This window comes from Leptonychotes weddellii, chromosome 13 (genome assembly GCF_054177405.1).
Source record: "Leptonychotes weddellii isolate Sample4059 chromosome 13, ASM5417740v2, whole genome shotgun sequence".
Taxonomy (NCBI): Eukaryota; Metazoa; Chordata; class Mammalia; order Carnivora; family Phocidae; genus Leptonychotes; species Leptonychotes weddellii.
Genome location: NC_138381.1, coordinates 23,218,655 through 23,240,847, shown reverse-complemented (window position 1 = coordinate 23,240,847; position 22,193 = coordinate 23,218,655). Strand labels below are relative to the sequence as shown.

The following is a 22,193-nucleotide window of genomic DNA, read 5'->3' as shown; positions in this document are numbered from 1 at the left end:
CTCGGGAGCTTGGAACCGCTCTCGGAAAGCCTAAGCAGGGGGTGAGGTTACCTCTGGCAGTGTGTGAAACCTCAGCCTTCTCTCTGCTTGCTTGGCAAGGGGAGCCATCGAGTCTCCCCGCCCTGCTTGCTGACCCCAGGAGCGTGCCCAACCACGAGTCACTCCTCCAGGAGATGTCACACAGGGGCTGTGCAGCTGGGGGTGAAGGGTTTGGGACACCTGGGATGGGGGGAAGCCTTTCTCTGCAAGGCTGTCCTAGGATGGGATGGAGGGTGTGTGATCCCAGTCCGTACTCGCTGTGGGCCTTGGCCACCCCCTACCCTGTCAGTAGGAAAGGAGAAGCCACTGCAAGGGTATAAAACAGAAGAATTGTTTTTATGGTAGTTTAAACACTTTATGCACATATGTACATACATATGCTTATCTGTATATATCATTCAAAAAATACGTATGCATACATACATATACGTATTACTTATTATTTTGAAATTATTTTAATTAAACTTAAGGCAAAGGTGTAAACATAGTACAGTGTGTTCCCATGGACCTGTCCAGCTTCCCCTAATACGAACACCTTACCTCACCATAGTACAATAATGAGAACTAAGGATTTAACATCGGTATCATAAGACTTTATTCAGATTTCACCAGTTTTCCCACGAACATCCCTTTTTCTGTTCCAAGATCCAGATTTGCATCCAGTTGTCATGTCTCCTTATTCTCCTCCAGTCTGTGCATCCTTCCTGGGTCTGGTTTTCCATGACCTTGACTTGAGGAGTGCTGGTTACTTGTTTCATAGAAAATCTTCCTGATTAGATTGAGGTTGTACATTTTTGGCAAGAACACTTCAGAAGCACGTCATACTCGGGAGTCCATGGTGTTGATAGGCTTCGTTATGGCCAGTGTTATCCCCCATCTCTCGGTTGAGGTGGTGTCTGGTGGATTTCTCACTTTCCTTCATATAACTAATTAATTAATATATTTATTATACGTAATAATTGATATAGTTAATAAATATATTGGGGGAGATGCTTTGAGACTGCAAATATCCAGACAGAGGGAATTTAATCCAGGCAATTGGTTACCCAGATGATGAAAGAGCTGAGAAGCGAAATAAGCCAGATACTAGCAATCCCAGGAAGCCAATCCCACCTCCAGGCCTGAGGCACAAAAGGAGGAGATGGTGTTGCCAGAGCCCAGGAGTCAGGGTCATGCACAGAAGGCTCATCCGGTGAGGTCTGGAGCCATGAAGGAGACCCAGTCCCTGCCGGCAGGGCCCTCCCTGAGGCACAGGGAGAGGGGAGAAACCAGCACCTTGGCTTCTTCCTTCTTTCTGCCTCCCAGTGGCCGAACCGAGCTGGAAGCCAGCTGACACAGGAGGCTGGGAATCGTAGTCTGCAGGGGTCAGCTCCTCGGCAGTGCCCAAGAGGGATGGGCCAGACGTGGCTGTTAGGACACACTTGCCCGGGACTGCTGCCCCACTGTTTCCCTCGAGCTGTGCCATCCAGTATCATAGCCACTAGTCACGTGTGTCTCAAACACTTGAAATGTGGCTGGTCTAATTGGACATGTACTCTAAGTAGATTTCAAAAACTTGGCATGGAAAGAAGAATATAAGAGATCTCATTAATACTGTTTTGGGGCGCCTGGGTGGCTCAGTCGGTTAAGAGTCCAACTCTTGATTTTGGCTCAGGTCATCATCTCAGGGTTATGAGATCGAGCCCTGCATGGGGCTCCGAGCTCAGCGAGGAATCTGCTTGTGATTCTCTCTCTCCCTCTCCCTCTGCCCCTCCCCTCCCACACATTCTCTCAAATAAATAAATTTTTTAAAAAAAAATAATGTCATATGAATTACCTGTTGAAGTGATCATATTTTGGATATATTGAGATAAATAAAATATATTATTAAATTGAAGTTAGCCTTTTCCTTTTTAAAATCTGGCTGCTAGATCATTTTAAATTACCTCTGTGGCTCCTATTTGTGGCCCTCGTCTTATTTCATTTGGATAGCGCTGCTCTTATACCGGCCTGTGTCAGCGGGGCTGTGACAAAGGTCGTGCCCTTGACCCACAGTCAGGAGGGTGTGACCAGCTAAGGTTTTATAACACCGGGACTGCACTGGCCTCGAGCCGTTCACACTCACTCTGTTTTGACCAAGTATGTCAAACAGAGATATTGGGCTCCTCCGCTCTTCGTGTGTTGGTGTGGGTCAAGGTCAGTGTTCAACATTAGCCTAAGGGGCTAGATAACATTTAACGAGAATTAAAAACACCACTGTATAGCTCGATGACACCTTACAGAGGAAAAGCTGTACTGTTACAACTACTTAATATCTCTACGGTGTTTTTATACGTTTACAGAGGTCCTTCATTTCAACCTTGCAGTCAGCCAGCCTGGCTGGCCCTGTTTTGTAGATGACCAGACAAAGCCTGGGAAATCCATGGATTTCAGTGGCTCTCAGACTTCTGGTGCATCACTAGGGAGTTTGTCAAAATGCAGCAGCTCAGGCCCACCCTCACTGAGGGTGGAGGGTGGGGCCCAGGGACCCCCGTGCAGCAGGTTTGGGGGGAATCTCATGCAAGTGGCCGTCAGACCACACTTTGGGGCACCGCAGGTCTCTGAGCTCTTGAGGAGTGAATGCTGGGACTGGGCTGGAGCCAGGCTTCTGATGGCCAGTCTGGGTCTCTTCCTGTCAGCCCACAGGTCCATTGTCCCCTGGAGCTGGGTACACGGGAAGATCCACACGTATATGCCTCCCCTCCGGGTCAGGCAGTCAGACGCTGTGCTGGTTGTTCAAAATACAACCACCCTGTGTCCTGTGTGGTTGACTCTGGAAGGTAGCCGGGCTCAATCATTCTGGTGGGCTTAGGTGAAGGGAAGTAACTTTGCCTTCCCCAAGCATGCACCAGAGGGGTCACCTCAAGGTGGAATTTGGAGATGCCAAAGTGGACCCGCTGGTAGGGAAGGATTTGTCTTTGAAAATGGCCAAGTAGGCTTTTATCCTGGCTCTCCTGCAGAAGGGCAGGGCCGTCCCGGCAAGGCCCCGGCAGGGTGAGGACCAGCCTATGTGTCCAGCCATCACTGACCACTCCTTTCTCTCCTGCAGTGGGCAGCAGACCACGGTGAGCGGCTAGACAGCAGCTGTCCCTTCTCCCGAGGGCGAGCCCCCCCGCAGCAGGTAGGGAACCAGCTCTGTGCTCCTTTGGGGGTGCTCACGTGTCTTGTCTGTCTGGGTTCCTGGGCTGACTCGTGACCGCTCTCCTGAGCCGTGGTGATGAGGAGAGAGCAGGAAATAGGAGAGAGGAGGGTTGCAGTCTGCTCTCTGGAAAGTTCTCCCCGAACACGCAGCCCACAGTGAAACACCCCCTCCTCAAAACACATAGATTCCTGAGATTTTTTTCGTCATTTGATGATTTTTGCATCAACATCTGCAAACAACTGCATGGCCGTTGAGAGGAGAGTGGATAAATGAGGTGTGGAATGGTAGACGGCAGTAGCCCGAATGACCTTGGAGGTTCGCACATCAGCGTTGGTGATGGATCCCACAAACAGTGGGCCTCCTAGGGTTTGGGTGCTGGAGGGGCACTTGAGATCACTTCTACTCCAGGTTTGCAGAGGACCTGGAGGGGTAGAATGTGGGGGTGAGGTGTCAGTCCCCCCAGACCCGCCAGCCATCCAGCTTCCTGCTCCAGCTGGAACCCGCTGCTTCTGTCCCTCCTGCTTGCCTGTGAGATCCCCAGGGGGTACCCACACAGGTGTGGGGTGTGAAGCCAGGAGGAAAGAGGCAACTGCTCTGGTGACCCTCAGGCCCCGTACACCCCCTCCTGGTCATCCATCTGTTTTTGCTGATACCTTCTTCCTGGAAGACCATGGGACTGGAGGCTGAAAAAACCCATCCATCCCCAACGGTCAGCCCAGCCTCCTGCTGTACCTGTCCAGAGAGATAGGGGGAGCCTTTCTTGGCTCCTGCACTCACCTGCTCCCAGTTTCAGAGCAGCTCCGTTCACACATTGCCCTGAGCCCACTTGCTTGTGTCTGACTTCTGATTAAATCAACTCATCTCTCTTCTGTCCTAAGCGAAGATGGTCAGTGGCCTCAGTTCTAGATCTTTCTTAGGCTGCCGGCCTTTGTACGCCATGGTGTGGGGGGATAGCTGCCCTCTCACACTACAAGATGTGTGTGTGTGTTTCATTGTTTCTTGGGCAGGAGGCCATAACAAGAACCCTGGGCTGGGGTTGTGGGTCAGGGAGGAGGCAGGAGACCCAGGTTCTCCTGTTTGCTCTGCCACAAACTTGGTAGAAATTCTTTTCGTCCTCAGCTTCCTCCTATAAAAATCAGAGAACTCGATGGCCTCTGAGGGTTTGTCTAGCTTCTCTGTGCCACTTTGTAACTGAAGTCCATGGAGGTGTCATGACCTGACCCAGCTGGGACTTGAACCCAGGTCTCTCACCTGCCCCTCCCCCTATTTGGCCCTTTCCCTTGCTTTACTATAGTAGGTGTCCTTCCATGGAGGACTGTTGTCCCTGCCACTAGACTACCAGTGCTTGGTCAGGAACCCCGTGTTATCCTCCCTGAATCCCTCCAGCCATGGCCTGAGGCCCAGAACATCAGGAGCACTGTCTGCCAATTTCCTACATAAAGACTCCTTTAACTCTTCAGTGGCAAAGGCAGGCTTGGATCTGGGGACTCAAGAACCAGAAGGTTCCAGGAAGGGGTTGAAATTCTTGGATAGGGGACATAAGTGGCTGATAAATGAGAGACCAAAAAAGTAGCTCTCTATTATTTGGTCAGTAGGTATCTGGTGCTGGAATCTTCCCAGAATCTTCCTTTTTTTTTTTCTCTCCCCTTTATCACCTTTTCTGGGCCCCCTCTTCCATTCCCTCTGGTCTCATTCTCCTGTCACTCCCAATAGGATTCCAGGGGGCTGCGAATGACTTGTGCTCCCACTTGCCCCTCATCTGCCTCCCTCACCCCACGCTGTCCTTTCATGGCCAGGTTCACGCCCCTGGAGAACAGTGGGTGGGGAGTTGGCCAGACCGTAGGCTGATGGAGCAGGGCTGGGGGCCAGTGGGATGGGGCACCTTGGCACCACGAGCACGAGCTGACCCCCAATCCCACCTTCAGGAAGCAGTTGAACAGTTGGCTTGGGTAAGCGGGGTTAGACAAAATGAATGCAACTGAATTTAAAGAAGAAATCATAAAAGGCTCATATTTGATCATTTCTTGGCAGGTGGAACTGAGACATAGGTTCATAATGGGGGAAGAGCCCCAGGAAGGTGGAGATGGGGTCTGGTTAAAATAAACCTGCCTCAGGGTGCCTGGGTGGCTCAGTTGGTTGAGCGTCCGACTCTTGATTTCAGTTCAGGTCATAATCCCAGGTCATGGAATCGAGCCCCGCATCGGGCTGCGCACTAAGCATGGAGCCTGCTTGGGATTCTCTCTTTCCCTCTCCCTCTGCCCCTTCCTCCCCACTTGCTCTCGCTCCCTCCCTCTCTCTCTAAAAAAAAAAAAAAAAAAAATTGAAATTAAAATTTTAAATACACATATAAACCTGCCTCTCTTCCCTGATGTGCCCAGAGGACGAGGCCTTTTTGAGAGGGGTCTCCTGGGTCACAAATTCATGTTGAATCAAACTGTTCCACATACATTTGGCTATCCCCTCAGCCAGCTGGTCAACCTTGAGATGAGTGCTAGGGCTGCCTCTATATCTCTGACCACCCCTGCCTAGGGCTTTGCACACAGTAGTCACTCAGTTAAGACTCCTGAGACTGTACTGAGTTGGCCCAGGCCCAGTCCATGCAGTCAGTCCCTGGTGGGCTCTATTCCTCTCACCACCAATTTTGCTGAGCTTTCTGAGGTCGTTGGGATGGTGGAACAGCTCTGCTACCCCACATTCACCCATGGGGGAGAATTTCAGAGGGAACTAAAGGTAGATTGAAACGGGTGGCTGGCTGAGTTGGCATTCCCCCTTAGCCACATGGGCCCAGGAAAGTGGGGGCCAGCAGGAGGATGCTGAGATTCTGCATTCTGCCCAGGGAGCTCTGTGTGGCAGGTCACAAACCGTGCCCTGAATGAGTAGCCCAGGTGCAGGCACCATTTGGGGATTAGCCATGCACTGGCATTATATATTTTGTTATTTCAACTAATGTAAGGAGAAGGGGAAGGGAAAAACCCTTGCCCTCTCTGAGCCCTTTCAGAGACACAAAGTGGGGATAACCTAGGGCAGGCTGAGTCCCATGAGATAAGAGGAAGGGGCTCAGAGGAAATTGGGCTATCTACCTGCCCACAATTGGGATTCAGCCGTATTGGGGAGTATTTGGTGTCCTGGCAGCCTCTTTCCAAGAGAGCTCATCCATCACCTAGTCACTTAGGAAGTTGTAGTCGTTTCCAGCTTTTCACTGTAGTAAGGGAATCATTGTGGAGATGATTTACAGGAAAGTAGCTGATAGGAAAGAGTGCAACCCGGTGCATTTAGAAAATGTCTCAAGGTGCCAGCATGGGATTTAGCATTCAGGGAAGAAAGCCAAAGGCATATGGAAGGTTGTATGAGGTCAGGAGCTAGCAGCTCTTCTCTGTCTGCACAGAAGTGCCACGGGAAGAAAATTAATGTGCACAACAACAGCAGAGCGTCTGATTAGTCCTGATTAGTCCTCCCTGACTGAAGAACTTGTTGGCCTGCAGCGTTGGCTGTTGAGCAAGGCGATGAAATCTTCACTGGGAGCCTGATGGGCACACTTCCTTATCGGGCAGTTTCATGCAGAGCCCTGGGAAAGTTGGGGGTGTGTTAGAAGTGATGTCTTTGAGTCCTGGCCAATGGCCTGGGATCCCACATTACCTGAAATGATGAGAGAAGGGCATTCCCCTGTGCCATCATGATGTCCACTAACAAATGAAGCCTCAGGAAGGAGTGAAAAGAGTCTTGTGCCAAGGGTCCAGAGAACCAGATGTTGATCCAGGTGTGGCACACATTCCAGTGCCTCTTCTGCAAAATGATAGATTTCTCTGAACCTCTTTGGAAATCTCTTTCATTGTTTCTGGGTCTCCAGAAATGACCAGTTGGATCCAGATAACTGCTAAAAATAGCAGCAAGTCTGGATTTGTCTGATTTCTCCACTGTTCCCTTACCCTCCCTAATACCTGTGCTGACCTGCAGCTGGGTTCATTCTAGACACCAACATTGACTTAGACCCAAGAGATGGCAGGTGGTAGGCAGAGGTGAGCCTCAAATACATGGCTTACCTCTGACCCACAGGAAAGGGTAAAAGGAGTTTTCTGCCAGTCATCTTGTTGCCCTCCAGTAATTATAGTATTTGGTTCAGTGCCAGTTAAACTCATTAATACAAATGATATCTTAGTAGAAATACCTAGATTTTTACGAGGATATTTAAGAATATCTGTGGATATTTAAGAAATATCATGTTCATGGCACTTCTATTTAGTCAGTATTTATTGAGTATCTGCTGTGAGCTTGGCAGACACAGATGAGCTGGAGCCTTTGGGCTCATTACCTGTTTGTGGAGTAGAGGCCACTTAACATGGAAGATATACAAGGCACCCAGTTAAGTCCCCCAAAGATATCTCCTGACCACAGATACTGTGGTCATTCCAAAGAGTGGTCCTTTTCGTCTCTGTGGGTAGAGAGATGCCTTGTAGAATATGAGACCTGATCTGTGCTCTCAGGAATGGTTAGGACGCTTGACCAGACAGAAGGGAAGAGAGAAGAGGGTGAAGAGAGAAGAAACGGTGTTCACAAGGCTTGAAGTTGGGTGCAATATTGGGATGTTAGCGCAGCAGGAGAGCGTACACCTGGAGTGGGTGGTTTGGGTTGGGGTGACAGGAGTGGTGGGAATGAGGGTGGTAGGTGCGGTGCTGTCTGTGCACTCAGCTGAGATGCTGGAACTGCTGTCCAACCCCACCCCTGCTTGTGTACCTTGTATATCTTCTGTTGTCTCCGGTGTTCCATCCAGGTAAAGTCTGTCCCCTTGTATCAGTCAGGATAGCCTAGGTCATGCTGCAGCAACAAACAGCCTTGAATCTCGGTAACCGTAAACAACCCATCCAGGACCTAGCTTGATGGAGCAATTGCCATTCTCAGCAGTCACCAGGATAGAGGGAGAAGGACCACTGGAGGGTCTTGCATTGGCAAGTTAACACTCCAACCCAGATATAATACACATTACTTCCCCTCTTAGCTTGTTGCCTAGAACCGGTCAAATGGCTCCACCCAATCATAAGCACCCTACAAAGTATAATCCTACTATGTGCCTGGAATTCAGGAAGCTAGAACTATTTGGTGACTGGCTAGAATAACTCTCACATGCGCCGCCTCTAGTAGAAGCTCCCCAGGAGCTGGGGCTGACCTCTTCCTCCCACATCAGATCCAGAGCCCCTAAAACATCATGGGCTCTCAGGATGACCAGGAGCTCAGAGGTCACCTGATCCAACCCCCCACCCGGCAGTGCAGGAGCCCCCTCATATGGCTGTTGAGATGCTGGACATTTCCAGTAATGGGGAGCTCACTCCTTCAAAAGGCATCTCAGAACATTGTTAGGCAGCTCCATTGATTAGAACGTGTTTCTCTGATTTAGCCCCAAACCACCTTCTCCAAGCTCCAGCTGATAGTTTTAGTTTTACCTCCTTTGTCCACGGCTGTTTAGTCTCGCCCACAGCAGTCCAGCATGGCGAGTCTGTGTTTTAAGCTAAATATCCTCATTCCTGCAGCTGTTGCCCTTTGTCACGGTTAAGTTGGTTCATTCCTCTGATTATTTATTGGTTTTTTCACACATTGATCTAATCATCACGTCATCATGGAGGGCAGCTTGCAGGGAAGCAGCATGGTGAAGGTGATGGGCGCAGTCTCTGTTTACATAGAGGTTAGAGAGGAGAAGACAGACACTTACACTGCAGTGCTGAGATGTCTGGGACATGACCTGATGGTTCTTAGGTCCTGTCCCATCCTACAGACTATCGTTCCTCCTAATAAGCCTCCCCAAACTGAACACGGTCCTGTTGGTATGATCTGATTCTGCAGACTCTGGTTCGGCCAGCATGTGAGCTTCTATTTTCCAGAAGATACCACCTATCCTTTTCCTCAAGGTAACTTCTGGCTCCAGCTCACCTGAAGGAACCAGGCTACAACATTTAAAACAGTAGCGACGGTTGACTTGTAGGGAAACAGCCAGCAGCCACCCATTGAGCCCCTGCAGTCAGTAGTATGAGCCATGTGGCATGGACTCTGTCCTCAGAGAACCTGGAGTCTGCTTAGAGAAATAAGACTTTCTCTAGTGGGAAAGCAACAGTCCAGAGCAGCATGGGAATACAGGCAGGAATGGGGCTGGTGTCTACGGGGGACCTTGCAGCGGGCAGAGGAGGTCAGATGCGCAGGCACAAGGGAGGAGGCGCCATGCTGTCATGGTAACAGCACTGGACTGAGAGCAAGGAGACATGAGTTCTAGCCTCTGTACCTCTGACTTACTCTACGATCATGGTGAGACACATCATCTTGCAGTAGCCCGTTTCCCTCTGAAACACGAGATGATCTAGACTTAAGGCCATCAAAATATTTTGTTAAAAATATGGACCTAGATTTCTGCTTTGGGAAGATGGAGTAGATGTTCTTTTTTAAATTCCTTCTGCTAAGGGCAACTAAAATCCTGGACATTCTGTGTAAAACAAACATAAGATTCTGAAAGGTAGAGATAAGAAGGCAGACCAGCTAGGGTTTGGGGGACCCAAGCAAGGACACAGTCATGACTTCCCTGGGTTTCCTTTTTACAGGTTTGAGTACAGGTTTTTGTGTGAACATAAGTTTTCATTTCTCTGGGATAAACACCCGGGAGTAAAACTGGAAAGTAAAACACCTGGGAGTAAAAACATCCCAGACTTGGGGCCAAAGAAGGAGGTAACCAGGAAATGGCAGTGGACACAGATTTTTAAAGTCCCAATAAAAGTCTGGTCTCTCTAAGCAAAGGTCCAGGCAGAGGGCAACCTATCAAGATAGAAAAGTTTTAGACAATAACTGCTCTACTCCAGCCAAGTAGCACAGAACAAAGTGTGGCCCCACCCTCACCCACACCAGCAAAGACCCACTGGGAGTCTAGACTGCCACTCTCAGAGTGTTGTAATGAGCCCTCCCACCCCTACTGGGGTGGTTGTCAGAAAAGGCCAGGCAGGAAGCTGAGACTTTCATCCCTGCCAGCTCATAAGTAGGACCCTTAGCACCCCATGGTATTATTGGAGACCGTGTGGGGGCCTGGACTTCCACCCCCACTCAGCAGTTTTGAGGCACCCCTTCTCTCCCTGGTGGGTTGTGTCAGAGGAAATTTTAATAGAAAGTTGGGACTTCCACTGTTGCCCAGTGGTAATGAGGCCACCCCCCACGGCAGGGTCACTGGGGACTCTGTGGAATCCTAAAACTCCCACCTAGAATTCCCACCTCCTAGCCGTGAAAAGTGTACCCCTGGACTTCTGCCTCCACTGGAAGTACTGAGGCTGTGCCCCCCGCCTTTCCCTGCCAGAGTGTTATTACAAAAAGCCAGTTAAAACAGAAGACTTAAATACAATTCAGGGTCTCATAACATAACATGGAAGTGTCCTTATTGCAATAAAAAAATCATTTGTCTTACTAAGAACCAGAAATATTTCAAACTAAATGGAGAAAAGACAATCAGTAGATGTCAACACTGAGATGAGAAATTAGACTTTATCAACATTAAAAACTTTGCTCTGGGAAAACCCCTGTTCAGAGGATGAAGAGACAAATTACAGAGAGGGAGAAAATTTTGCAAAACATGTATCTGACAAATGGACTAGTATCCAGAATATATAAAGAACTCCCCAAACTCAGCATGTAAAACAATGCAATTAGAAAATGGACAAAAGATATGAAGAGAAATTTTTCCCTGAAGAGAAAGGATGTTCAGATGGAAAATAAGCACACAAAAAGATGTGCAACATCATTAGCTGTAGGGGAAATGCAAATTAAAGCCACAATGAGAGATTTCACACCTATCAAAATAGCTAATTAAAAAAAAATAGTGACAACACGGAATGCTGGTGATGATACAGAGAAATTGGATCACTCATACATAGCTGGTAGGAGTGTAAAGTGGTACAGCCATTCTGGAAAACAATTTGGCAGTTTCTTGAAAAACTGAACCTGCAAATACCATACGATCCAGCAGTTTTACTCCCGGGTGTTTATCCCAGAGAAATGAAAACTTATGTTCACACAAAAACCTGTACTCAAATGTTTATAGCAGCTTTATTCATAATAGCCCCAAACTGGAAACAACCCAGCTGTCCTTCAACAGGTGAACAGTTAAAACAAGCGGTGGCAATCAGCAGTAAAAAGGAATCAGCTAGTGACACATGCCATAACCTGGGTATTATGCCGAGTAAAAAAAGCCAATCCCCCAAAGTTGCATACTCTGATTCCATATATATAACATTCTTGAAATGGCAAGATGATAGAAATGGGGAATAGGTTAGCTGTTCCAGGGATTAGGGAAGGGAGGGGCAGAATGAAACGGTTTGGGCACAAAAGGGCAACAGGTGGGAGCCTTGTGCTGATGGAAATGTTCTGCATCTTGACTGTATCAATGTCAATATCCTGGGTTTACTATTGAGCTATACTTTTACAAGTTTCCCCATGGGGGAAACTGAGTGAAGGGTACAGGGGATCCCTGGGTTATTTCTTACAGCTAGATGTGAATCTACAATTACCTAAAATAAAAGTTAATTTTTTTAAAGAACAGAACCTTTTGTTTCTTTAGAATCTTTCAGCGAAATCCCATAAGGAAAACAAAAGGGGCAAAACTGCTTGGTGAGGCGGGGGAAGGAGGAGCCCACCTGCTGTCTCTCCCACTTCATCTACTTCATTGCTCTGGGAGCACCTCTGTAGAAGCCCCGGGTCACCCCTTGGACCCAATGATCTCTCAATTCCTTTCCTCCCTCGCCTTCTATGGTTCTGAGTCTGGGGCTGGCAGTAGGGAGTATCCCTGGGGCCTGGGGAGCTTCAAGAAGGCTTAGTGAGGAGCCTTGGAGGATGGGATCCTTTCTCTGCAGAGGGGCATGGGCAGCATGGACAACTGGGGACAAGTGAATGGCCCCCATTATTTCAGCAGATGCTGAATAGGAAGCCAGCCAGAAGGGGCCTGTGGTGTGGCCCAGTCCAGGACAGTTTCAAATAACATGGCCATTTAAATCCGAAAGCACAAACTTAGTTAGCCAAAGAGAGTGGGCAGAAAGGATTGAATTCAAAGAAATATACTTGGTCACAGGCTTCAGTCATTATCTCCCACATTTCCCTTTGGGTTTTAATTCAAAGACAGTGGGGTCTAGTAGAGAAGGAAGGGACAGAATGAATGGATAGACAAGAAAGTTCCAGAATGAAAGGAATGGCCTTTCCTGCTCCTGAACTCAGCTCTGGTGCCATCCAAGAGGCCCTCTGTGCTGGTTGTTCTGCCATTCTCCTGCCCCAAAGATCCTTCTATTGTAGGGGCATTAAAATATTGGGGGGGTGGAATCTATCATTGTCTCCCACCAGCATGTGGGATGCTGTCCTTGGTGCTGAACACAAACATGCACATACATGCACACGCACTCACACACACACGGAATTACTAGGACAGGACTGTTTTTCAAATTCTGGTTTAATTGGAGCCTAAGAGGAGCTTCAGACCTGGCCTGTAGGAAGCCCCTGTTTGGGCCTGGGAGATGCCTTCAGGGGCCTTTGGTCTCAGTGTCTGATATGGTCCACCTGCTCTCCCCACCCCAACCCACCCCAACTGGGAGTCACTGGTCCAGTCCAAAGACTCATCATGCAGAGGGAACAGCACAGGTCCGAGTGACTCTCCTGAGCCCTCCAGGATGCAGCTTGCAGGCCTGGAATCCTGCTTTCCCCACTTTTAATCCAAACCATGTTGCTACTCGAAGGAAGTTTTCCTGGAGTCTTGGAGCACCTCTGTTCTCTCCCCCAAAACCAGCCACAGGGTTGGCAGGTATCATGTCATGTGGTGCTTGACCACGTGCCATCTTCCATTGTTCTCTTTGTTTCTGTAATTCCTGGTGGGGTGGTGAGACCTTCGAGGGCAGGGATGATAGCCTCAGGACTAGCACTGTGCTAGTCCACTTCTGTGGGTGATAGATTGGGGCTGAGGCAGGGGAGTTGGGGTGGGGTCTTTCGAGAGGAAGGAGAGAAGTTTCGTCTGTGTCTAAAGGGATGGCCCTCCCAGTCAGCTACGCTGGGAACCTGTGTCCTTGAAGTGAGAGCTCAACCCACATGAGGGTCAGGCTTGCTGTTGGCCCTCATGATGGGCAGAATCTGTAGAAGAACATTCTACACTGAGAAGGGAAATGGACTGGGATAGTGAGCCCTCTGAGGAGCAGGGGCTCTACTGCCCTTTGCTTTCTGGTGTCCAGCACCGGGCTGTGTATACACAGCTGCTCCCCTACTGGACTTTCAGTTGTGGGAGGCCAGGACCAAAGGTTGGCCACCCCTGCCTCAGTGGCCCCTGGCACAGTGGACAAATAGCAGGCATACTGGGGAAGTCCAGACCAACATGCCCCAGCTTCCTCTAGCTGGAACTTCACCTGTGACCCTCCCAGGAATGGGGGCAGTCCTCCTGCTGCTGGATGTCCGATTCAGTCAAGTTCTGCTTAGTCTCTAAACCCTCGTAGCCTGGAATTGTCCACACCTATATACCCACACACATGCACATGCACGAGCAAAACCCCTCCACAGTTGTATACTAATACAGCGAAGACGGCGGCACAGAGGAGGGTTTATTTTCCTACTGCTCCTGACTTAGCATGTTTTTCTAGCGTGCAGTGATTTACTCCCACCTGGTTTCATTCACCCAGGCACAGAGCCCCCGCCCCCTGCCATCTTTATCCAGCCCAGCTCACACCCCCAGATGCCCTCTTCACTTCGCTGCAGGCGGTTTACTCCCTCCGCCCGCGCTACCTTCCCAGACGTGGGCAGAGATAGACTTGGAGAACCCAGCTGTCTTGGGCAGGGGGGGATGGATACCTTACTGCATTATAGCAATCCACGCTGGGGTCATGGTTTATTTGGGTGATGGCACTGCACGGTGCCACGGTGAAGAGCGTAAACTCTGGGCCACACTGTCTACATTCCCATCCTAGGAACTAGCTCTCTGAACACAGGTAGGTTCTGAGCCTGTTTTCTCATCAGTGAAATGGGGCTTCCTAAGGTTGTAACCAGTGTGAAGTGCTCAGAGGGTGGCCGGCATTTGGCGAGTGCTGCCTCAGTGCCTTTGCTCTTGTCATTGCCCGGAGTCCAGCCCCCCACCTCCGAGCTGGGGGTAGCCGTGCACACCTGCGGGGCCCTCAGAGACGGCTCCAGTCTCCCTGCCCGCAGGCAGGCTGTTTCCTTTTCTTCTCCACGTGGTGTAAAGTGCTCATTATCTCTTTGTGCTCTGTTCTGAGAGCAGCATGGTTCACGCTGGCATGAGACCCCCTAATTGCCAGGGAAAGGGGCTGTTGTGAAGGATTCGGCAGCGTTTAAGTGCTAAACACCATCCACTGAAAAGGATGGTTGCTCCTGATGAGGCTTCTCAGAACCTCGGCCTTGCAGCAACCTGGGAGGCAGGGGCCAGCCGACCCCCGGGTGGGCCAGGGATGGGGCTCAGAGGAAAACTGCAGCCACAGCAATGGCAAATTGGAGGATGTTCTTGAGGAAGCCAGTGCAGTTTTGTGGGGGGCTCTCAATGCCCAGATACCCGAATCCTTGCTAAAAAGTATTTAATGAATAAAGCTGGGTCCCGCGGCTAGGATGAGGGGTGAGTGGGCAGAGGGATGCAACAAAAAAAGTGAAGCCAGGGTTCCCAATTGAGGGGATGCAGAATCACTGGGGAAGAGGGTTAGAAGACTGTTTCCCAAAGTAGGTTCCGTGGAACCCTGGTCCTGGCCCGGGCCCCCCCCCCCCCCCCCCCCCCCCCACCGCCAAAAAATGCTCTGTGGAATAAAGAGGAAGGATGGGGTGGGTTTTTGGCCAAAGGAGTTTGGGGAATACTGCATACTATACTGCCACCTCTTGAAGAGTCAATCTCCATCCAAGGCCAATAAAGGCACTGAGAAGTTTTGCAATAAAGTAATTTATTTAACAATCTTTTACCCAGTGTATCCCAAACATTTGGTGAAGGAACCTTTTTTTTGTGTGTCCCCCACAAAACCCTTCTAACATCCAGTGTTTCTGAAAGTGTGTTTCGTGGACCACCCCAGCTGCACTGAATTTAACCTAGCAATGCCCCTCTCCCCACATGATTCTGATGCATATTGACATCTGAGAGCCAGTGGATTAGTGTTTCTAGAACACCACTGGGAAGCTCTGCAGCCGAAGAGTTAGGAAGCGCTGGACGTGCTGTGGGTTCCTGGGGCACAAGCTTCGAGGACACGGCAGAGGGGCAGAGAGGAGGGGTCTTGAGCTGGTTCCTGTCAGAAACAAAGACTGGGGGCAGGGAGGACATTTGTTTCTCTGAGTCCAGGAAGAGCACAGTGGTCCAAAGAGGAATATAATCCCGTATCTTGGGCAGCACAGTGTGGCCTCAGAGCCCTTGACGCTAACACCACGCATTACTTGTGTGCCAGGAAAGCCGACGCTTGAGAGCGCAGGGGGCGCCTGGGAACAAGCCAAGTCCTGGTCACCCTCTGCTCTGTCCTCTGCTTGTCCTTGCTTCTCACGTGGCTCCTCAGTGTGAGCACGGGGTGGTTTGGAGAGTGAGGTGGGTGTGGCTCCAGGTGTGAGGTTCCAGAAATCAGATGGCCGTCTGCCTGTCTGTGGGTCTGTCTGTCTGCAAGATCCTGCCTCTTTGTCACTTACAACCTACTTGGGCTCATGGATGAACCTCTCTGCAATCATAAGAGGGTTTGTGGAACAGGTGGTGTGTATATTGGGGGTTGCAAGGTTTGAGGATTGGTGTCCAGAACTCAAGAAAGGGGGAATATCCAGACACTTCAAGGACTTGGACAGGATCTGACCTCCCATGGCGAGGTGGCCTCACGGTCAGCTTGGATGCTGCCAGCACTAGGGCTGGGGCGCTGGGGATGGGCGTGTGAAGCTCTTGGCTCCTGGTGGTCCAGTTTCACTGTGGCACTCGGTCACTCTGCCAAGTGAGGCCTGGTCCCTCTGGGCAGTGCCCAGGCCACCACCTCTGCATTGACAAGGGACAGCAAAGGAAGGCTCAGCAGGTGAGGGTCTTCCCTCTCTGGGCTGAGATTTGATGGAGATTGATTTTGCTTCCAAGTGCCAGGCAGTGTCTCCAGCCCCTGTTGAGAAACGGTTGCATGCAGTGATTATATGCCTGTCACATTGCATTACAAGAAGCTCTGAGGAAACATCCAGATTCTTGTTAATATGCTGCAGTTATTGCGTCAAGTAGAGCGACAATAAATAGGTCAGCCCCTGTGACCCAGACTTTCATTGTGAGCTTCTCCAGACTTGCCCTCTCACCTGTTAATGGGGCTACCTTCTGTCCCATTCAGCAAAGACCGGCCGAACCTCTGGCCCACAGCCCTCGGCACCTCCAGCTCAGCGGCCTGAGGGCCTCCCTTCTTGCCCAGGGCCATTACCTCCTCCGGGGCTGCTGAGTGACACAGGTCCGGGGTCCCGTCCACGTTATTCTTTTCCTGGCTGTGACCTTCCCATCCCTTCATCATAGTCATTCTCTCTGCTGCCCACATGCCTCGCTCTTCAGTGGCCTTGAATCCTAGGCTGGTAAATTGATCTTGACTTCCCAATCTGTGAATCAATCGTTCAGACTCAAAAGCAGCAGGGTGGAGTCCATTTAATTGGTTGGCAGGCACCGGAGGCAAACCTACTGTGTGCCTAGCTTGGCCACTGTGGAGGCCCAAGAAGAGAAGGTAGCTGTAGTCAAGGGGCTTACAAGTCTGGCTCCAGGTGTGAGGCTGGGCTCATGGATGGACCTTGAGGACATTATGCTAAGTGAAGTCAGCTAGTCACAAAAAGACAAATCCTGTATGATTCCACTCGGGTGAGGCATCAGAGTGGTGCAAATCATGGAGACAGAAAGTAGGAAGGTGGGGGCTGGGGAAGGGGGAGGGGAAATGGGGAGCTAGCATCCAGTGGGATTGGAGGTCCAGTTTTACAGGGTGAGTGCTGGAGAAGGATGATGATGAGGGCTGCACAACCATGTGAACGTACTTAATGCCGCTGAACCGTATACTTAGAAATGGTTAGGATGGTAAATTTTATGTTGTGTGCACTTTACCGCAAGAAAACAATTTGGGAAAAAAACTTACCTGGAAGATTTAACTTTTTTTTTTTAAATTAATTTATTTATTTGAGAGAGAGAGAGCGCAAGTCGGGGGAAGGGCAGAGGGAGAGGGAGAGAGAGAATCTCCAGCAGACTTCCGGGTGAGTGTGGAGCCTGACACGGGGCTCCCTGACATCATGACCTGAGCCAAAATCGCAAGTCGGATGCTTAGCCAGCTGAGCCACCCAGTCACCCCAATATTTAACATTCTTATAAGGGAACCATGACAAGCAATGGTCCCCTTAGGCTGAATTTGTAAGTGCCAGAGTCAGTTGGGTATTTAAAGCATAGGGGATCAGGGAAAGAGACTTCGTGTGCTACTCTGAAGGATGGTGAACTTCACTCTGGGTGAGGTCTCAGACATGTACTTCGGAAGCAGAATTTATTTGTTTCTTTGATTTTGTTGTTGTTTTTTGACCTTTGCATCTGAAATGCTCTACTACCCATGAGGGCTGGCTAGGTCAAGAGTGCGTGTGACTCTTGCTCTCAGGGTTGTGAGTTCAAAGCCCCATGTTAGGCATGCAGCCTACTTAAAAAATTGTGAAATGCTCATGGATTATTGCATTTGAGGCCTGGACCAGCTAACATCTCAGGAGGCCTGGGGGCTGTCTCCTTGTGGGGGTTGATTGTGAGTCTCTCTAGCCATGTGCAATTTCAAAATTGCATTTGAAGCAAGCCAGGCACCAGGAGTTGGGATGGGGAGGATGATGAAGCAACTCAAGAAGGGAGGGAGAGGGGGTGATCTGGAATATTAGCAGTCAGCTAATTCGAGGACTGTAAATCATGCCATGATTGATTAGTGATGTCTGCCCCTGGTGGGAGAGGGCTTGGCATCAGCGTGCGTGCCAGAAGAAACCCATCTGTAGCACACAGCATTGCACTCTCAGAGACCGCTTTACTTAAATACAAAGAATCTCAAGTCCAGACTTCACTGAGGTCACAAGGCAAGGTCACTGTGGCAAGAGGAAAACACAAGCTTGAGGAAGACAGTGGAAGTTCATTGAAGTGGAAGTCAGTTCGGCAGACACTTCTCAGGCAGTGAGCAAAGAGCCCTGGGGGACCAGGGAGGTGCCTGCCAGCCAGGGTCTCTGATCTAGTGCAGGGGAGGGATCGCTGGATGGAGTGATGGAGTGAGAACTGCCACAGGTGGGCTCTGCTGCCACACGTCACCCGCTTGGGTGGTAAGTTCAGGACAGAGCAAGGTGACTAGTTTGGGAGGTGAGATGAGCTTCCTGGAGGAGCCAAGCTTTGAAGGAGAAGGGCAGGCGAGGAGCAGGTTGAGTTGGTAAGACCCTGTCAGTAATGAAAGAGATTGCGGGAACGTGGGACGGGACAGGTGTGGGTAGGAAGCACCCAGTGCACAGAGCTGCCATCTGGCACCATATGGAGAGGCCTACGGCCCTAAGTAAACGTGGTTGATTCACAGGAGGATTGTGGCGCAGTGGGAGGAGAAGGAGCTCTCAGGGCACGGGGGGAGGAGAAAGTTTTCACTTAGAACCTAGGGCTTCTGGCTGGTGGTGCCACTGGGAGGGGCCAGTCCCCATTTTATTGATAAGGTCTGAGGTCACACACCACTCCCCTTTGTTCCCTCAGCCCCCCCATTGACGGCCCTCCCTTTTCCCTACACCCCCTCATTGTCTCCTGCCGGTGTCTGTGAGGGGCCGAGCGCTTGGGCCCCTCTGCTGGGAGGCTGCGCTACTCAACCTTTCCACCGGCCAGTGTGTTCCCTTTCCTTCAGATTGATTAAAGGCTGAAATGCACCTGCAAACTCCTCACTCTCCCTGGAAGCTAGGTTGGTTTCCATGTGAGGGGCTGGTGAGTCGGGCGTGCTAAGTATGATGCAGTAAGGGAGGAGAGTGTGCTCACCAGCTCTGACCAACGTGAAGAAAATGAAGAGAATCAAAAACAAAACCAAACCCCCACATCGTGGGCCTTCTCTGTCAAGGTGCTGGTATCTCCGTTTGCTGGGAGAAGCACAGGGCTGGGGTCACTGAGCCTGCTTCAGGTTCATTTCTTATCCACTGGGGCTTTGTTCAGCAGGCTCTGGGGTGATGTTGGCTGTGGTCTGCAGGGGAGTGGCCACCAAGGAAGATAGCAGATGGGGCTTTTCAGGGGCTGGCTCCTGGGGAGGTGGATGTTGGGAGTCAGAGACCAGCCCAAGCCGGCCTGGGTCTGGGCTTGTCTGCCCAGGCTGCTTTGTTTGTAGGATTTGGGAGACCCTAGCCCTCAGGTGTTTGGTGTGACTATGAGGACAGGAGAAGGTCATGGGGTTGGGGCAGGGGCAAATGCTGACTGCGGGAGAAAGGGACACAACTGACCACCCTCACAAAGGGAGTTTGTGGAGAGATGGATGGTTGATCGCCATATTATTTTGCTAGAGCTGCTTGATTTCACACTTCTGACCCCCAAACTGGGTCAACCTAGTGAAAGGTATTGTCATCCCACAGTTCTGGAGTCCAGAAATCTGAAATCAGGATGTTGGAAGAGCCATGTATCTCTGTGAAGGCACCAAGGAAGGATCTGGTCCAGGTCTCTCTCCCAGTTCCCAGTAGATCCTTGGCTTGTGGCAGCATGCCTCTGATTTCCCCATGGCATCCTCCCTCTGTGCGTGTCTGTCTCTGTGTCCAAATTTCCTCTTTTTATGAGACCAGTCATATTGCATTAGGGCCCACACGTATGACCTCATCTTAACTAATTCCATCTGCAACCACCCTATTCCCAAATAGAGTCACATTCTGAGTACCGGGGGTTAGAACTTCAACATATGCATTGGAGGGGGCCACCATGCAAACCCAACAATCACTGAGGAATACTTGTGGGGCTCCTAGGAAGTCCTGGCCGGGACAGAGTGGAGACAGTTGGAGACCACCAGCTCACCCAGGGCTTGGGGCTCCTGGACACTTCCCAGGCTGCTGTGCTCCATAGAGGCCCTGAAGTTACCTAGAACATCCTGTTGTGTCCTGCCCTTTCCACACTCCGTCCCCTTTGCCAGGATGACCCTGTCCCTGCTTTTCCCTCTGCTTGCCTGACCCTCCTGAATACTTGCAACCTCTACTCACGGAAAGTCCCCAGGAAAGTTGTCTGTGCTACTATGGCCCCTTGAATCAGTGTACGTATCACACTGTCTTGTAATTATTTACTACATATGTGTCATCATACACCATTCTTTGCAGGTAGGGCCTGTGACTTTTCTACTTCTGTGTCTTCAGTGTCTGGCCAGGCCTAGGCCTATGGATAGGTCTCAAAAGAAGATTGTCCAGTGTAGGAGCTAAAGGACCTGAGACATGGCAGGTTTGGGGAGAGATCAGTCATAAAGACAGGGAATACTACCAAGAATCTAACCAGGAGGTCCTAACATACGTGGAAAATAGTGCACATATCATGCGCATACAGTTCAGTGGGTTTTCACAAGCTGAACACATTTTTGTAACCAGCACCCAGATCAAGAAACAGAACATTACCAGCCCCCACCCCGTACCCCCTCTGGGGTCCCCTTCCAGGTACTATCTGAATTCTGTCTCCACAGGTTAGTTTGCCTGTTCTTGAACTTTATATAAATCGAATCATAGAATTGGCACTTTTTTGTGTCTGGGTTCTTTTGTTCTACTTTGTGTTTGGGGGAATTTACTTATGCTATTGTATGTTGTTTTAATTTGTTCATTCTCCCGGCTGGGTAGAATTCCAGTATGTGAATTATACCACAGTTTATGTGTCTGGTCAACTGCTGGTAAGCATTTAGGTGGTTTCCAGTGTGGATGTGTTATGCAGAGTCCTGCTCTGCACCTCTGTGCTTCATACTGTTAGTGAACATTTGTGCACGTTTCAGTTGTGTTTGTACCTGGGCGTGACTTCTGGGTCATAAGGCATGCACACGCCCAGGTGTACCGGAGGTGCAAGTGTTGTTTGTAAAGAGTGTGATGATGAAAGTGGCCTGTAGGGGTAACGAGGGATGGATGACATCAGGAGTGAAGGCACGTGCTGGACAACTTGGGGAGATCGTCAGCCAAAGGGCAGAGAAGCCATATTATAGAAACCGGATGGAATAAAGTGCTTTCTGTCTACGGGATGTATCATGTAGGAAATACTGGGGGACAAAGACTGGAGCGGGTTGACTTAGAGAAGTTAATCACTGGTGTAGCCTTGGTCAATGGGGGCTTCTCAGTGCTGCCTGATTTTGTGAAATGGGGGCTTAACTCCAGAGGAAGCCAGCCCCTCCACACGGACTTTGCAGAGCCTCTGTGCCTGGGAAGAAGCCACTGCTATCAGGCTGCAGCTCAATAGCGTGGCAGCTTTGAGGACAGAGCCATGAGCTGGGGGCAGCAGAGACCCAGGCTATTTCTGTACTGACCACACAGGTGTCAGATACCATCGAAGGGGGGGGGCCTGTGCCTGGGGGGATGCCAGGGGTCCTTGTGACTCTTACTGGGGGCACCAGCCAGGATGCCCACTCCAGTGGCTCTCTCCAGCCCACAGCCTGCCCAGAATGACCACCCAAGGGGGGAGACCTCTGCAGCCCTCTCTGGGAATGGGCCTTTGCCCACTTCTTCTCGGTGTCCTGACCTAGCAAATAATGCCACCCTTCTCATCCCCTGTTTCTTCCAGAATGGCAGCAAAGACAACTCTCTGGACATGCTGGGCACGGATATCTGGGCTGCCAACACCTTTGATTCCTTCAGGTAAGCTCCTCTTCCTCTTGTCTGTGCCATATGCCTCTGGCTGGAATGCCAGCTTCTTGTCCTTATAGAAGCCCCGTGGGGTCTTTAGAGGTTGAGTAAATGGTGAGTGTTCACTGATCAAGAAGTGGAGAGAAACAAAGAGAGGGTGAAGTAGAAAGGATGAGACTGCTGAGGAAGGAGGTCAGAGAGAGAAAGAGAGAAGGAGATGGAAGGAAGGAAA

At 50.3% G+C, this 22,193-nt stretch overlaps 1 protein-coding gene across 12 annotated transcripts in view; it reads left to right on the top strand.

Annotated features, from left to right (window-relative positions):
* CTIF (cap binding complex dependent translation initiation factor) overlaps positions 1-22,193 on the top strand; it is a 287,368-nt gene that overhangs the window by 84,452 nt on the left and 180,723 nt on the right. For 11 of the 12 annotated variants that reach the window (XM_081801261.1, XM_081801263.1, XM_081801259.1 and 8 more), the window contains 2 exons: positions 3,107-3,178; positions 21,900-21,973. In XM_081801261.1, the coding sequence (XP_081657387.1) occupies positions 3,107-3,178; positions 21,900-21,973 (146 nt within the window). The remainder of the gene's footprint in view (positions 1-3,106; positions 3,179-21,899; positions 21,974-22,193) is intronic. The other variant, XM_081801266.1, reaches the window with a different exon arrangement.